General features: G+C 49.6%; 1 protein-coding gene across 2 annotated transcripts in view; it reads right to left on the bottom strand.

Moving 5' to 3' along the window:
* The window catches only part of LOC121274478 (cathepsin L-like), a 46,067-nt gene that overhangs the window by 14,619 nt on the left and 13,728 nt on the right, over positions 1-17,720 (bottom strand). The window contains exons 1-2 of one of the 2 annotated variants that reach the window (XM_041181812.1): positions 2,804-2,895; positions 1,780-1,929 (exon numbers count right to left, since the gene is read on the bottom strand). In XM_041181812.1, the coding sequence (XP_041037746.1) occupies positions 1,780-1,881 (102 nt within the window). In that variant the 5' untranslated portion in view covers positions 1,882-1,929; positions 2,804-2,895. Of the gene's footprint in view, positions 1-1,779; positions 1,930-2,803; positions 2,896-17,720 lie in introns of those variants that run through there. The other variant, XM_041181811.1, reaches the window with a different exon arrangement.

The raw sequence follows: 17,720 nt of genomic DNA, 5'->3' as shown, positions 1-17,720 counted from the left end.
GCTGGGAAAAATCATTCATTCTTCATGAAATCACCTGAACAGTGCGCTACCTGAAGGGGGAAGAACTCTTTGATTTGATCTGCAATCACTTTAATGGATGGGGGGTGGGGGGGTGGGGGGCGGTGAAACTAACTGAAAAAAGGCACAGGTTAGTGACTTGCTGGAAATCACATGACAGAGGCAAGCTTTAAGCTTTTGAGACTGTTGTTTTCGAACTCAGCCTTTCTTGAGGGGATAAGCTAAGAAGGAAGGTTATTCTAACTTACTATCTCTGCCTTGCCTGAAATTCTGTGTGTGGTTATCCACCTGTAGCCAGAAAGCCCTCATCAGAGTGTAATTTGTCCGCACTTGGAAACCTGCAAAACTGGGTCAGAGAATTGATCCAGCTCTATAATTTTCTACATGCCGAAGCTCCATTAGTGAGAAACTCCAGACATCTACTAGACCAGCAGCCTGTCTTCACATGAGGGGACTCCAGATTGATGGCATCCTTTATGCTTTTCTTATATAGCTTTTTTTTCTAAATGCCTATCACTGCAGAGACTACTTGTGTGTCCTCTGTTCACCTTTGTGTGTGTGTGTGTGTATGTGTGTGTGTGTGTGTGTATGTGTGTGTATGTGTGTGTGTGTGTATGTGTGTATGTGTGTGTGTGTGTGTGTGTATGTGTGTGTGTGTGTATGTGTGTGTGTATGTGTGTGTGTGTGTGTGTGTGTATGTGTGTGTGTATGTGTGTGTGTATGTGTGTGTGTGTGTGTGTGTGTGTGTGTTTGTGTACGCGCATTCACACTGAGGAATTTTTAAGAAGAGATAGGTATCTTTACTTCCAGATTACAACTGTGTGTTAACTACATCTTGCAACTTTTTAAAAAGCGGTTACTTTTTTAATCATAATTTGGAAACCGGGTTGAAGCCTTTTTTATTCTGGGTACCAGTAGTGAAGATAAACAAATGTCCATTTTGGTGAGTAAATTTAAACTTTTAAAATAATGGCACAAGCTGTGGAGGAATCGGGCAAGACCAACTGCTCGCTCCTCCCAACCCGGTTGAAACACGTTCATAATCAGGAGGGTGCTGGATTGAGTGGATACGGAGAAATTATTCCCACTCGTGGATAGGGTCAAGAACGAGGGGGGCACAGATTTAAGGTGATTGGCAAAAGAAGCAATGGAGGTGTTGGGGGGAACTTTTTCACGCAGCGAGTGGTTAGAATCCAGGATGCGCTGCCTGAGAGTGTGGCGGAAGCAGGTTCAGTCGAGGCCTTCCAAAGGGAATTGGATTGTTATCTGAAAAAGGAAGGATGTGCGGGGTCGCGAGGAGAAGGCGGGGAAGTGTCAGGAGCAGACACAATGGGACAAATGGCCTCCTTCTGTGCTGAAACCCATTCTGAGATCTCTTGCACCCACCCGGGAGGGCTGACAGGGCAAGCGGATTGGCCCCTGCTGCAGTCCCTTTAAGGGGTGCCTGGCTAGGCCGAAGCCTGGCTTTCCTGGCTTGGCAACCGGGCCTCAAGCAGGCATGAGGCCTCTAAATTAAGGCCCCTAACTTTCATATGCTAAGGGCATGAGGTCTGTTGAAGGTGTGGGCACCGCACATCGATTTCTTGGCCTTTACCAAAATTGCCAGCAGGCCCTTCATGCCCATAACGAATAGTAGAGTCATTACAGGACACAGGGAGGCTCTCTGGCCTGTCAGGTCCTTATCACCTTTTCCGCCCCCTCCCCTCCGGACTGTTTAGCGCCCTTTCTCGAATTTCCCGTTGGGTCAGGGTGAACACTTACTTCAGCTTCATCTTCGATATCAATGTCATCCTCCTCAACATCAACCTCCGCGTGCAGGAGGCCGAAGGAGAGGGCGAGGCAGATTACAGCCACTCGGAACATCGTATGAGGGGATGTGAGCTTCACACCAAGGCAGTGTAAGAGGAAAACCTGGCAGGGGAAGAGGAAACAGAAGATATCTTAGTAAACACAGAGACCCGGCCTCCTGCAGTGAGATCAGCCCCAGTCTGAGATTCTTGAATTCTCAAAGGTTCCACTGTGATGTGACTCAGTGGATCTCACACTCTGTCTCTCGCTCCCGCTCTCTGTCTCTCCCAGACTCAGTATGCCATGGAAGGTCACATTCTAGAGACTTGAGCCCACAATCGAGGCTGGCACATCCAGGCACATACTGAGAGTGCCCTGCAGGGACAGTAGTCAGGGTGTGCTGTGAAAGGGCCAGTACTGAGGGAGTACTGCACTGGACTGAGGGAAAGCTGCACTGTCGGAATGTCAGTAACCGAGGGCCTCGCAACTGGCCCTCCGACAGTGCAGCACTCCCTCAGCACTGACCCTCCAACAGTGCAGCACTCCCTCAGTACTGACCCTGCGACAGCGCAGCACTCCCTCAGTACTGACTCTCTGACTGTGCAGCACTCCCTCAAAACTGATCCTCCGACAGTGCAGCGCTCCCGCAGTACTGACCCTCTGACAGTGCAGCACTCCCTCAGTACTGAACTCCGACAGTGCAGCACTCCCTCAGTACTGACTCTCTGACTGTGCAGCACTCCCTCAGTACTGACCCTCCAACAGTGCAGCACTCCCTCAGTACTGACCCTCCGACAGTGCAGCACTCCCTCAGTACTGACCCTCTGACAGTGCAGCACTCCCTCAGTACTGACCCTCTGACAGTGCAGCACTCCCTCGGTACTGACCCTCTGACAGTGCCACAGGGCATCAAGTCACTCCCCACCCGAGAGCCACATGAACTGATGCCCACTTGGCTCCCTCACCCTGTCCCGTCTGCCCCGTGTTGGTCACTTACCCACCCAGTGCGTCAGTCAGATACCGGCAGCTGGAACTGACTGGGTCCTTTATACTTTAATGAGGACACTCCTCCTCCATCCCTCATCCACCCCCTTCAGCCCGATGACCAATAGGGAGCTGAAGACACAGACGGTTATCAAATCATCGAACACCCAATAAAAAACAGGCATTGTCTTTACAAATTGGCATCATCATTTCAATAAAAAAATGTCCAAATTCCTTCCTTATTTTTTAATCTATAATCTCTCGGTGCTCCTGTGACTGTGACACTTTCCCCTCAGAAACCCCCCCATGGAAGCCAGTGGAAGTTAAATTTTAATCCTTTACCAGCAACTTTACCTCCAATAATACAAGTGTCGCTAAAGACAAACTAACAATTCACTTCATAAAAGAGAGAACCTGCATTTCTATAGCACCTTTCACTCCTCAGCATGTTCCAAACTACTTCACAGCCAATGAGGTACTTGTTTGAAGTGTAGACACTGATGTCACGAAGGGAATGTGGCAGCCATTTTTCACAGAGCAAGATCCCACAGTCCGCAGTGTGTTAATGAGCTGGAGGTTGGTCGATGGATAAATAATGTTCATAACCTAAGCGAGAATTCCTCAGCTTTTCCCTGAAACCAAGACCATGGATCATTCACAATCTTTAGAGAGGGTAGGAGGGAATATGACTTAATGTCTCATCTGAAGTCAGCACCTCCAACAGTGCAGCACTCCCTCAGCACTGACCCTCCAACAGTGCAGCACTCCCTCAGTACTGACCCTCCGACAGTGCAGCACTCCCTCAGCACTGACCCTCCAACAGTGCAGCGCTCCCTCAGTACTGACCCTCCAACAGTGCAGCACTCCCTCAGTACTGACCCTCCAACAGTGCAGCACTCCCTCAGCACTGACCCTCCAACAGTGCAGCGCTCCCTCAGCACTGACCCTCCAACAGTGCAGCACTCCCTCAGCACTGACCCTCCAACAGTGCAGCACTCCCTCAGCACTGACCCTCTGACAGTGCAGCACTCCCTCAGCACTGACCCTCCGACAGTGCAGCACTCCCTCAGCACTGACCCTCCAACAGTGCAGCACTTCCTCAGTACTGACCCTCCAACAGTGCAGCACTCCCTCAGTACTGCCACTGCAAGTGAATGCCAGGTTTGTGCGGCTCACATCTCTGAAGGAGGAACACATGACCTTCTGATGCAGAGGTGAGGCACAGGGAGGGAGAGAGGGAGTGATACCAATGGACACCACAAACATTACTATTAGGAATTAATCAGAAAGCCCATGATGGAGCATTTGGACAGGAATTGCAGGAAGCTAAGAAAAAGTGGTGGGGTTGCTCTGTCAATTAAGGGTGGCATAAGGGAGTACAATAGTGAGAGATGGCACGTTTGTTCAGAATTGAAGGTGTAGCACCAGTTGGGTAGAGATGAGAAATAGTGAAGGTAAAAAGTTACTTGTGGGAGTAGTTTATGCTTCCCCTAATAGTTACTATGCTGTGGGATGGGGTATACAGGAAGAAATTATGGAGACTTGTGAAAAAGATCTGGCAATAATCATGGGTGATTTTAATCTACATATGGATTGGACAAATCAGATTGTAATGGTAACCTGGAAGATGAGTTCATGGGATAATTTCTGACCAGTTTCTTACAGCAGCGTGTTCTAGAGCCAACCAGAGAGCAGGCTATCCTTGACTTGGTAATGTGCAATGAGATAGAATTAATTAATGACCTCATAGTGAAGGCACCCCTAGATAGCAGTAATCGTAACATGATTGAATTTTGCATTCGCTTTGAGGGAGAGAGGCGTGGGTCTTACACTAGTGTTTTAAACTCAAATAAAGGCAATTATCAGGGTATGAAGGCGGAGTTGGCTGAATAAAACTGGGAAAGTAGGTTAAGGGATAGGTCAGTAGAGATGCAGTTGCAGACAGATGAGGAGATGTTTCATAATGCTCAGCAAAGATACATTCCAGTGAGAAAAAAAGACTCTAAGGGAAGGCTGTACCATCTGTGGCTAACTAAAGAAACTAAAGATAGTTTCAAATTGAGAAAAAAAGCATATATTTCAGTGAACACTAGTGGCAGCTCAGAAGGTTGGACAGAATATTAAAATTAAACAAAGAATAACTACAAAAATGAAGTTGAAAGCTGTGAGAGAAAGCTATTTAGAAATATAAAAACAGATAGTAAGAGTTTAAAATAGAAAAGAGTAGGTAGAGTGAGCATTTGTCCACTGGAGGCTGAGAATGGGGAATTAATAATGTAAATTAAGGAAATGGTGGATGAGCTGAGCAGATATTTTGCATCTGTCTTCACTGTAGAGGATAGTAATAACATCCCAGAAATACGTCTGCATCAAGAGGTGAAAGGGCAGAATTACAATCACCAGGGAAAAGGCATTCAGAAGATTGTTAGAAATGAAACCTGGCAAGTCCCCAGGTCCCGATGGATTTCATCCTGGGGTCTTAAAAGAAGTGGCTGCTTAGATACATTGGATTTGATTTTCCAATATTCCCTAGATTCTGGGAAAAATAGCAAATTTCACTTCACCATTCAAGGAAGAAGGTTGATGGAAAGCAGGAAACTAAAGGCCAACCTTACATCTGTCAGAGGGAAAATGCTGGTATCTATTATTAAGGAGGCCATAGCAGGGCACTTAGAAAATCTCAGTGCAATCAGGCAGAGTCTACATGGTTTTGTGAAAGGGAAATCATGCTTGACTAATTCGTCAGAGCTCCTTGAGGAAGGAACATGGATAAAGGTGTACTTGGGTTTATGGAAGGCATTTGACAAGGTGCCATGTCAAAGGTTACGACGCAAAATAAGAGCTCAGGGAGTAGGGCGTAACATATTAGCATGGATAGAGGATCAGTTAGCCAATAGGAAACAGAGAGTAAGCTCAAATGAGTCATACTGGTTGGCAAGGTGCAACAAGTGGAGTGCCACAGGGCTCAGTGTTGGAGACTCAACCATTTACAATCTAAACCAATGATTTAGATGAAAGGACTGAATGCATGGTTGCTAAATGTGCTGGTGACAAAGAGCTAAGTAGAAAAGTAGGTTGTGATGAGGACATAAGGAGTCTGCAAAGGGATATCGATAGGTTAAGCGAGCGGGCAAAAAAATTAGCAGATGGGAATATAATGTGGGAAAATGTGAGGTTGTCCACTTTGGCAGGAAGAATAGGGAAGCAGAATATTATTTAAATGGCGAGAGACTGCAGAATGCTGGGGTACAGAGGGATCTGGGTGTTCTGGCACGTGAATTACAAGAAGATAGCAAGAAAGTGATTAGGAAGGTAAATGGAATGTCGCCATTCATTACAAAGGGAATGGGCAGGGATGTTTTGCTACAATTTCTCAGGGCATTGGTAAGTCCACATCTGGAGAACTGGGTACAGCTGTGGCCTCCTTATTTAAAGAAAGGACAGAATTGCGTAAGAAGTGTAGAGAAGGCTCACTCGACTGATTCCTGGGATGAGGGAGTTATCCTGTGGGGAAAGGCTGGACAGGCTGGGCCTGTGTCCATCGGAGTTTAGAAGAATGAGAGGTGATCTTATTGGAATGTATAAGATCCCGAGTAGTCTTTGACAAGGTGGATGCTGAGAGGATGTTTCCCCATGTGGGAGAGCCTAGAACGAGGGGGCACAGTCTAAAAATAAGGGGTCTCCCGTTTAAGACAGAGGTGAGGGGAAATTAGTTCTCTCAGAGGGTTCATTAGTCTGTGGAATTCTCTTCCCCAGACAGCAATGGAGGCTGGGCCATTGAGTATATTCAAGGCTGAGGTAGATAGATTCTTGACTAACAAGGGAGTCAAAGGTTATCAGGGGATAGGTGGAATGTGGAGTTGACACCACAATCAGATCAGCTCTGACCTTATCAAATGGCGGAGCAGGCTCGAGGGGCCGAATGGTTGGCTGCTCCTAATTCATATGTTCACACACTAGGGCTATCGAACCGTCACTCACGCCACATTGAGCTTGTTAATAATGTTATGTCAATAAGACATAAAAAAAGAAATCCAAGGTGTATATGTCAGGCTTCATTCTTTTTCTCTTGCTGTTCCTGAAAATGGACATTCTGCTGAACCAACAAGATGGCTGCTACAAGTCACATGACGACAGGATTGTCCCTTTGCTCTGGCAGGTTCCAATAGGGATTTCAAAGACAAAAAGAATCCTCGCCCTCATCACCATGAAACCTCTAACCCAATCACAAGGATGTTCCAGTCATGAGACCAGGGGTCGAATCTTATTATTCTTGTCAAGGTGCTAACGGACCCATCTCGCACTTACAACTATGAAGGTTTATTTCAAAGGGGAGCTATTGAGGAGCAATGGACATCATTTGCATCTTTATAAGCTAGCATAGCCAGACTGTGTGCCCAGACAGTGGCTCCCTCAACACAAATATCTCAACAAGAATGGCAGCTCTTTCAAAACCTAATGGCTGGGACATTATCAGCCCTGACAACCCAAGTCAGTCCCAGGCAAAAAATGAACATTGCTCTTGACATCATTATGGAGAAAGAAGGTCACATGACCTGGGTGACCATTCCTTTCAGAACTGAGAAACCCTCAATCTGCTGAATTATCAACTGATGGCCCCGACCTACAGCAGGATTCCTGGCTGACCAAGCAGCTGGTCACCATGTCTCAACTCCTCGAAGCCTGTTGATTTTACAAGTCTCTGATCATTGCCTGCCAAGTGGTCTAAGCACAAAATCCCATTGTGCTGCATCACCATTCATTTCAAGGGTTACCATGCTCTTGTCTCCAACCATGAACTCACTTAGGCTAAGCTCCTCCATGAAGGAAACACCCTGTGGATGTTTACTTCCTGGAACCTGGAAATCATGTGAACTAATATTAATTTCTATGGTTCTTTTACTGTTGTCATCCATAGTTGCAAAGTGCTCCATCTCTGTGCGATACCTATAAAATTGGATCACACAAGCTGAGTTTTTGAGGAAACACATGACAGCCTACTTTAGAAATAATCCAAAAACACCTCTGCTTACAGACAGAAAGGTAGAGGATAAAGGAGTTCAGATTGCTGTCTATAGCAGTATGACACAGATAGAGTCAGATACCCAGAGACTCCCTTATTGCACCAAAACAGCTGAATGGTTGAGCTCCCTTATTCATCTGGCTTTAACCCTGGATATATCATTGCAAAGGAGAACATTGATCAGAGAGTGACATTGAAGCTGGATTTAAAAACCCTTTTTTGCTGGTATTAACCCCAAAAACATCTGACATCATTGGCAAGAGTGATATGCACTTAAAAGTGGGTCAGAGAGTATCCCTCCCCACTCTCAACTCAGAGTCAGAAGGTCATGTGTTTAAGTCCCACTCCAGAAACTAGAGCCTATCACCCAGGCTGAAACTCCCATTGCAGTATTGAGGGAGTGCTGCAAGGTGAGAGGGTCAGTACTGAGGGAGTGCTGCACTGTCGGAGGGTCAGTACTGAGGGAGTGCTGCACTGTCAGAGGGGCAGCACTGAGGGGGCGCTGCACTGTCGGAGAGTCAGTACTGAAGGAGCGCTGCATTGTCGGAGGGTCAGTACTGAGGGAGTGCTGCACTGTTGGAGGGTCAGTGCTGAGGGAGTGCTGCAAGGTCAGAGGGTCAGTGCTGGGGGAGTGCTGCATTGTCGGAGGGTCAGTATTAAGGGAGTGCTGCATTGTTTGAGGGTCAGTACTGAGGGTGTGCTGCACTGTCAGAGTGTCAGTACTGAGGGAGTGCTGAACTGTCGGAGGGTCAGTGCTGAGGGAGTGCTGCACTGTCGGAGGGTCAGTACTGAGGGAGCGCTACAAGGTCAGAGGGTCAGTGCTGAGAGGGAGCTGCACTGTCAGTGGGTCAGTACTGAGGGAGTGCTGCATTGTTGGAGGTCAGTACTGAGGGAGCGCTGCACAGTTGGAGAGTCAGTACTGAGGGAGTGCTGCATTGTTGGAGGGTCAGTACTGAGGGAGCACTGCACTGTTGGAGAGTCAGTACTGATGGAGTGCTGTAAGGTCGGAAGGTTAGTACTGATGGAGTGCTGGAAGGTTGGAGGGTCAGTACTGAAGGAGCACTGCAAGGTCGGAGGGTCAACAGTGAGGGAGGGCTGCACTGTCAGAGGCTCCATATTTCAGATGCGGTATTAAACCACGGCCCTGACTGCCCCTTTGGGGATGTAAAATATTCCACGGCCACCATGTTGATGACCTGGCCCTTGTCACATTACCGCTTGTGGGATCTTGCTGTGTGGAAATTGGTTGCTGTGTTTCCTACATTTTAACAGTGGCTACACTCCAATAAAGTACTTCATTGGCTGTGAAGCACCTTGAGGATGTGAGAGTGCCAATACAAATAAATCTATCTTCATTTTGCTTTAGTGGATAGTCATAAGCTTTCAGCAAACTTTCCGGACCCTAGTCTGTTTATGGTGTGGGTTTAGCTGCACTGTCTCTGGTTCTACAATATTCCTCACGGTATTAAGTTTCGCCCTCATTTTTAAATTTGGAGACACTCCCTTACTTCCTCCTTCTCACCTGGGGCACCATTCCGACTCGTAATAGATTCCTTCAGCCCAGCCATTGGTCCCATCACGCCCATGCCAGCACTCTGAAAGAGCTAGCCAATAAATCCCAATCCCCTCCCCCACCCCCTGCTCTCTCCCGATATCCCTGTGAACGTTTCCCCTTCAAATATTTATCCAATTTCCCTTCTGAAAGTGCCTACTGAACCTGTTTCCGCCGCCCTTTCAGGCAGCCCCTTCCAGATCACAACTACTTGCTGCGTAAAGATAAACTCTTTACACTCGGCACTTCTGGCGATTGGGTGATATGCATTTAAAGCTTATTAAGGGCCAGGCCTGGCCACTTCTCTCCGCGCCGGTGATGCCAACGATTAACGACCGATCTCGGACAATTTCGCAACTTCAAGATCGCTTCAGGCGGAGACATTTAAGGAGGCACATTTTCCTTCAGGACAATGAGGATGGGCAGCATAAATTAAATAGCGCAGTTTTGAAGGACGTGCAGGAACAGAGAAATCGGGAGTGGGGCAGGGCAGGGTGGAGCGGGGCGTGGGTGTGCAGTGTGGTGCGGGGTGTGGGTGTGCAGGGTGGTGCGGGGTGCAGGTGGGGTGGGCCAGGGCAGGTTTGGTACACACATCTCTGAAGGTGTCAGGACAGGTAGCGCAGGTTATTAAATAATATGGAACCCTTTGGCTTTATGAATATAGGAATCGATTGGTCCAATTCTGGGCCCCGCACTTTGGGAAGGACGTCAAGGCCTGGGAAAGGGTGCAGAGGGAGATTTACCTGAATGGGACCAGGGATGAGGGGTCTTCAGTTAAGGTGGAGAGACTGGAGAAGCCGGGATTGTTCTGCTTAGATCGGAGCAGGTTAAGGGGGAGATTTAATTGAGGCGTTCAAAACCATGAGGGGGTTTGGATAGAGTAAATAAGGAGAGACTGTTCCCAGTGGCAGGAGGGTCGGTAACCAGAGGGGACACAGATCGAAGAGAATCGGTAAAAGAACCAGTGGGGGGAGATGAGGAGAATTTTTTTTTACACAGCGAGTTGTTGTGATCTGGAAGGCGCTGCCTGAAAGGGCGGTGGAAGCAGATTCAATAGGAACTTTCCAGAAGGAGAATTGGATAAATACTTGAAGGGGATAAATATGCAGGGATACGGGGAAAGAGCAGGTGGGGGGGGGGCGGGTTCAGTGGGATTAATTGGATAGCTCCACTGGAGAGATAGCAGAGACATGATAGGCCAAGTGGCCTCCTTCTGCTCTGTAATGTTGTATGATATTGTGCTCCTGGATGTGGCAAAATTGCACACTAAATTATTTTTTCAAATTAATCGGGGTTGATCTCCTAGAGAAACTCAGCTTTTGCTTCAGTAACTGGTTTAATTTAATATAAGAATTGGCCGTTCACAATACAAGGGCTGTTCTGAAAACTAGAGGTGAGGCGACCTTATACTGGTGTTCGAGATCAAGGGGGTGAGGAGTTCACCCTTGGATTTTCTTTCCTGGGATGTTGGCATCGCTGGCAATGCCGGGATTTATTGCCCGGCCAGAGGGGCAGTTCCCAGTCAGCCGTGTTGGTGTGGGACTGGACTCACCTCGAGGTCCTAACCAGCTGACTAAGCCCAGTAACATGAACCACTTTAACCCACTGGGTCCCCTCAATGCTGAAAAGTGATCTACAAAATCTTCGCTGCTCTGTATTGGATGTCAGATTCCTCACTCGATCCAAGGGCCCAAAAATCAGGTTAGGACAACCCCACTTGTTCCAGGTACCCACTCCCCTCTGAGTGAAGAAGAGCTTCCTGACATCGCCCCCAAACGGCCGGGCGCTCGTTTTGAGGTTCTGCCTCACTCCCTCCCCCCCACCAGAGGAAATAGTTTCTCCCTATCGACCCTCTCAAATCCATTAATCTTCTGAAACCCCTCGATTAGGTCACCCCTTAACCATCTACACCCGAGGGAAGACAAGCCGGGTCTGTGAAACCTGCCCTCGTAACTTAACCCTTTCAGTCCCAGTATCATTCTGAGACCTGGGGCCTCTGATTCAGCCTGACAACAGATACCAGAGGATTTCCCGAGGCTAGCGGGAGTGGGATTGGAGACTGACAGACCTGGAATATCTTGTTACAGGCCAGGCCAACGGTTTTGACGGGACCCTCCCACCCCGGGACACCCCCACCCCAGGACCCTCCCACCCCAGGACCCTCCCACCCCGGGACCCCCCCACCCCGGGCCAGTTTCGAGAATCGGGGAGGAGTGTCCCCCACACCAAGTGGAATTTCAGCCCTGGCCGTCAAGACCACAGCTGCGGGCGTAGGCTGTCCAGAGATGGCATTGCCAATTTGTCATCGCTTGGGGGGGGGTACTCCTATTGCCCCTCCAGCCCCGGGAGCCTGTCCGCCATCCCTCATTGGACGGCCAGCATGCCCTCCGTCCACTATTTGGGCCAACACCCCAAAACTCCCTGCGCGTCACTATCCCCGACACGGTGCAAGGTAGAGACCCACGTCTGATCCCAACGTCAAAGCCTCGATCCTGAATGGAGAACCAGGCCCAAGACTTGGGCGCCATTTTAGGGCCTTGTTTTTTGGCGGACGGGTTTGTCAGATCTTTCCACTTTGCCTTCGAGTTCCTTTTCTCCTCTCTTTAGCTCCCTTATCTTATCAGCTGTCGTGTCGAGTCATTGACAGGCAAAGCTGGCCGCCAGATATCCAGATCGAAGAATCCTTCGCTGTTGGGGCGAGCGGTAGATAGGGATTTGGTAACCATCTGAAAATTAAACTGCCTTGTCCTAGCCGTTAAGGGACACTGTGCTCATGAATATTGGTGATCCATGTACGTTTGGGGGGATTTTTGAGGAATAGCTGAGAGTTTAAGATATCGAGGGATGACCCACTGACCTTTTAGGCGATTGGCAAAAGAAAGAGAGGCGACATGAGGAGAAACTATTTTACACAACCAGTGTTTAAGATTTGGACAGTGCGGCTTGAGTGGGCAGTGGAGACAGGTTCACTATTAGCCTTGGAAAGGGCCAGAATTGGATAAATACTTCAAGGGGAAGATATTGCAGGGATAGGGGAAAAGAGTGCGGGCCAGTACGATAGGTGACCGAAAGTGTGGTAAAAAGGCTGGTTTTAAGGAGCGTCTCGGGGGAGACAGTGGTGTAGTGGTAATGCCTCTGGACCTGTAATCCAGAGGCCTAGGGTTAAGGCTATGGGGATATGGTTCAAATCCCACCACAGCGGCAGGTGGAACTTAAATTCAATTAATAGAATCTGGAATCACCTAATGGTGACCATGACAACTGTTGTCGTAAAAACCCCATTTGGTTGACTAATGGAAATCTGCCACCTTTACCCGGTCTGGCCTACATATGACTCCAGACCCCACAGCAATGTGGTTGACTTAACTGCCCTGTGAAAGGTTCAGGTCAAGGGCAAATCTGGACGAACAACAAATGCACGCTTCACCCACATCCCAGGAAAGAATGAGTGTCTTATAGGAGGAGAGAGAGAGGCTGAGGGAGGGAATTCCAGAGCTTAGGCCCAACCCCTCCCCCAGGCAGCTGAAGGCATGGCTGCCAATGGTGGAGCGATGGGAATGGGGTGGGGGGGGTGAGCAAGAGGCCGGAATTGGACGAGCGTAGAGATCTGGGCAGGTCGTGAGGCTGGAGGCAGTTCCGGGGATGTGGGGGCAGGTTGGGGAGCGAGGAGGCCGTGGTTGGATTTGAGGCTGCTGTCGCTGGCCCCAGCAGGAGATCTGCTGCTATGCTCAGCTGCCTTGTGCCATCTTCACCCATCCAACTACACCCAGGTTGACCCCTCTTTCTTCTGGCGCCATCGCCCCCCACCCCACCCCCACCTCCCCCGCCCTCCCCCCCCCCCCCCACCCCCCCCCCCCCCCCCCACCTCCTTTACCCTCTAGAGGAGATTTCAATAGCCTTTCCGCTCTGAAACGATGGCCGAAATACTGACATTTTCTTTTCTGAGTGTCACATCTTCGGGTTTATATCACTCTTGATAGTTTGTGCACCTCTTCCTTTGTCTTATTTCTTTTATCCCGATCGTGGGGTGTGGGCGTCGCTGGCTAGGCCAGCATTTATTGCCCATCCCTAATTACCCTTGTTCAGAGGGGCATTTAACAGCCCACCATACATCGCTGTGGGGCCTGGAGTCACATGTAGGCCCAGACCGGGTAAGGAGGGCAGGTTTCCTTCCCCTAAAGGGGACATGAGTGAAGCAGATGGGGTTTTTTACGACAATCAGCAACTGTTTCATGGCCTGCAGGTGGAATCTTCAGCACATGGGTCTTGGCGTCCACGTTTCCAAGCTCTCCATTTGATGTGACATGTGAAGGAGAGTTTTAAAATGGAGGCTGTCGCTTAACCAGCAGCCTTTGTAGTCAGCGGGCACAGAGGATGGTGGGTGAGCGGGATTGTGTGTGTGTGTAGGGACACGAGACCAGCAGGGGGAGGGGGGGGTGAGCTCGAAGGTGTTGCATTCTGGGCGAGGCATCGCACCGAGGCCTTGCCTGCCCTCTCAGCGGGGCGCAAAAGATCCCACGGCCGCTACTGATCGGAGAATGGCTTGCGGGACGAGGGCGGGGTGGGAGGGAGGGTCCTCCCAGGCGTCTCAAGGCCTGTGTTCATCCCTCCTTCGGAATCGCTCCTGGGAAACAGGTGACCTGGGTCATCGCCACGTTGCTGCTCGTGGGATCTTGCTGTGCGCCGCCTTGCCTGCGTCGCCACGGCGACCGCGCTTCGGGAAGGACTCTGTTTGTGGGATCTTGCTGTGCGCTGCCCTTCCTGCATCGCCACGGCGACCGGGCTCCGGGAAGGACTCCATCGGCCGGGTAGTGCTTCGGGAGTCCGGGTGAGTCCTCCCGTCAGCTGGTGAATCTGGGTGTCTCCGGAGGGAGTGCCGTCACTCAGCATTTGGCTCTGCTTCAGCGCAACGCAGCCACCTAAATGCGTAGGCTGCACAAAGCCCTGCCCCGCCAACTGCAGCAGCCAGGGGAGGGTCAATCCCCGCACCCACCCACCCAGATCCCATTTTCTTGTGGAATTTTGTCTCCTCGGACACTTGCTTCAGATTAGCCAGGGTCCTGAGAGCCTGGGTTCAGAATCTGAGCGAAAGAGTGCCAACAGAGCCCATTTCTTTTTTATATATAAATGCACTGCTAAGCTTAGATAACGTGCAGCTCAAAACACTAGCTCGATAGATCTCAGTGGAGCCATCCTGCAGGCAATCAGATTATCAGTTGCTCTGTGATTGAGGAAGCAGTTTTTGTCAAAGTCATCGTGAAACGGCTGCATTATCTTCACTAAAGATCACAAGAAACCAGCGAGGGGAACGATTTTCGAATCTGTGGCAAAGTCGAGTTCTGCAAGTGCAACCCTGCTGAACAGGACACGACCACGAAAGCACAATGCTGGGAATCCGAAATAGCAAACACCAACAGTGCTTGGAAATAGCTCATGCAGGTCAGGCAGCCTCTGCCAGGGTTGGGTTGGGGGGGGTGCGGGGGGGGGTGGGGTGCAGAAACCGAGTTAATGTTCACTCCGAGCGTGGTGTACCCTTGGAATTCTGTACGCTTGCCGTCCCCAGGAAGACTGATAACTTTTGAAAAGAGATCTGAACTTTCAGTTGTTCGCTGAAAGAATGACCCAGAATCAGAGAATTAACAAGATTGCATGTCTTAAAACCTTTACTGTAACAAATGGTTAAAATTAAAACTCAATTAAACGCTATTTTGCTTTTAGAGGCAATTTATTGTTTAAACTGCAGAAATGTTCCCCTTTTATACTCAACGCACCCTCCACACAATTACAATCTTTATAGCAAACAGCCCATAGTTGCTTCCAGCTTTCCAATGGGTTCCCCTAGGCCTGTTTCACCAAGTGGTAACTTGGGGTGACCACCTCCATGTGCTTTCCTTACTTTCCTGAGAGTTCCTTAAATCCACCACCAGCAGTAAAACCTGTTACAATGCTTCTTCTATCCCCTGCCAAGCTAGAGCGAATTTCTCAGAATCCATAGATAGCTGCAGGGTGCATCTCTTCAACTTGAGACGTCTCCATCCTGCATCCGACTGTAGCCACTCGCAAAGTCAAAGTAGCTTTTTGTCTCTGGTGACCACACAGGCTGCTGAGGTTCATTGATTTGAAGGGTGGTTGGGGGGAGCCTGTAACCTGATCTCAAAGATGGCTTCCCCTGCCTACAGCAACAGGAAACACATTAGCCTTGTATCTAGGTTCTACTGGAAGCCACCCATTTACTTCCAAGTAAATTAACATTAGCTATCCTTGACCCCATCTCCCTTTCATCTTGGAAGTAAATGGGTTGCTTACCGCAGAACTGCTTAGACCCTGATACCAACAACACCTTTCTGGGGCTTTGGGGGACTCAGAGTCCACCCATTTTGAACTCAGAGACCACTGCCATTGTCTCCATGTGTAAATATGTTGCACCTTCATCCTAGCAAAACAATCTAAGCCCTCCTTTAATCTCTAACACCCATGCTTACTGCCTGGCAGAGTTCAGAACAAGTCACATGACCCCCCATCTTCATTTACCCTACATTTGAAGCCCCAATCCCAGAATATGTTATCTTTACAAACCTCATAATTGGAACACCATCCCAGAGAGCTGCAGAAGCTCAGGCGTTGAGTATATTCAAGGCTGAGGTCGAGAGATTTTGGGACAGCGAGGGAATCGAGGGATAGGGCGGGAGTGTGGAGTTGAGGCCAAAGGTCAGCGGTGCTCTTATTAAATGGCGGAGCAGGCTCGAGGGGCCGAATGGTCTCTCCCTGCTCGGGAGCAGCGAGGCTGGAGAAAGTGTGAGGGGATCGCCTCTCAATATTGGAATGCTAATGTCCTTGAAGCTTTGCTGCCAATTCTGGGAGGTCAGTTGAAACAGAGAGATAGCCTGGTAGTGGTCAAACTGGGCTGGGTGGAATGAGAGGTCACTGGCAAAGCTATGATCACTTGTTTGGGCCAAGTAATGAGTGGTCTCGTGGAGAGGGATGGTGGGGGAGGGGATGGTGGGGAAGGGGTTGGTGTGGTTCCTGTGTTGGATGGAGGCCATAGAACCATAAAATGGTGACAGCACAGAATGAGGCCACTTGGCCCATCATATCCATGCTGGCTCACTGTAAGAGCAACTCAGCTACTCCCACTCCCACACTGCCAAACGCCCCCCACCCCACCAACAGCCCCCACCCCATCATAGCCCATGCGATATTTGCCCCTTCAGATAATGATCCAATTCCCTTTTGAAAGCCTCAAATGACCCTGCCTCCACCACACTCCCAGGTGGGGTCTTCCAGGCCCTAACCACTCACTGTCTAGAAAAGTATCCCCCCGACTGTGTCACCATTGGTACTTTTGCCAACCTCCTTAAATCTGTGGCCCCTGGTTCTCAATAATTCCACCAATGGGAACAGCTTCTCTCTATCGACTCTGTCCAGATCCCTCATGAGTTGGAACGCTTCTACCCAATCTCCACTTCACTTCTCTAAAGAGAACAGCCCCATTTTCTCCAATCCATCCTCATAGCCGAAGTAAGGTTACTGAGGAGCAGAAATGATAACATGCCATCACCTCAGTCTTCCTTGGCTCCGCCTCACCTCCGAGACAGAAGGTCGTGGGTTCAAGTCCCACCCCAGAGACCTGAGCCCATAATCCAGGCCGACACTCCCGGTGCCAGTGCTGAGGGAGTGCTGCGCTGTCAGAGGTACCACCTTTCGCATGAGACATTAAACCAATGCCCCATCTGCCCCCTCGGGCAGATGTAAAAAAAAATCCCACGGACAATATTGGAAGAAGAGCGGGGTTGGGGAGGGCAGTGGGGGTGGGGGAGGGGGTGTGAGGAGATCCCTCAGGTGCCCTCGATCAGCATCACTGAAGAAAATTGGTCATCGTCACATTGCTGTTTGTGGGATCTTGCTGTGCGCAACTTGACTGCTGCCTCTCCTACATTACAGCAGTGGCTACACCCCGAGAAACACTTCATCGGCTGCAAGGCGCTTTGGGATGTCCCGAGGCTGCAGAAGGCGCTACAGAAATGTAGGCTTGTCCTTCTTTTCCTGGAGACTGTCCGGCTGGGAGGCAGAGGTTGGATGAGAGAGAACTGGGGGAGGGGGTGCGCTCATGGTCAAGGGTCACACAGATGGAAGGGAGGCAAGATTTGGGGTGGGGATGGTGGGGTAGTGGAGGCATTAGTGGTGATCTTTCAGGAATCACAGGAGTCAGGGAGGGTCCCAGAGGACTGGAAAATCGTTAATGTAACCCCCCTGGTTAAGAATGGAGTGAGGCAAAAGACGGGAAATAACAGGCCGATTAGCCTGAACTCGGTTGTTGGTAAGATTTTAGAGTCCATTATTAAGGATGAGATTTCA

This window comes from Carcharodon carcharias (assembly GCF_017639515.1).
Source record: "Carcharodon carcharias isolate sCarCar2 chromosome 37 unlocalized genomic scaffold, sCarCar2.pri SUPER_37_unloc_1, whole genome shotgun sequence".
NCBI classification, from domain to species: domain Eukaryota; kingdom Metazoa; phylum Chordata; class Chondrichthyes; order Lamniformes; family Lamnidae; genus Carcharodon; species Carcharodon carcharias.
Note: the sequence above shows the minus strand (reverse complement) of the source record. Positions and strands in the feature narration are given on the sequence as shown.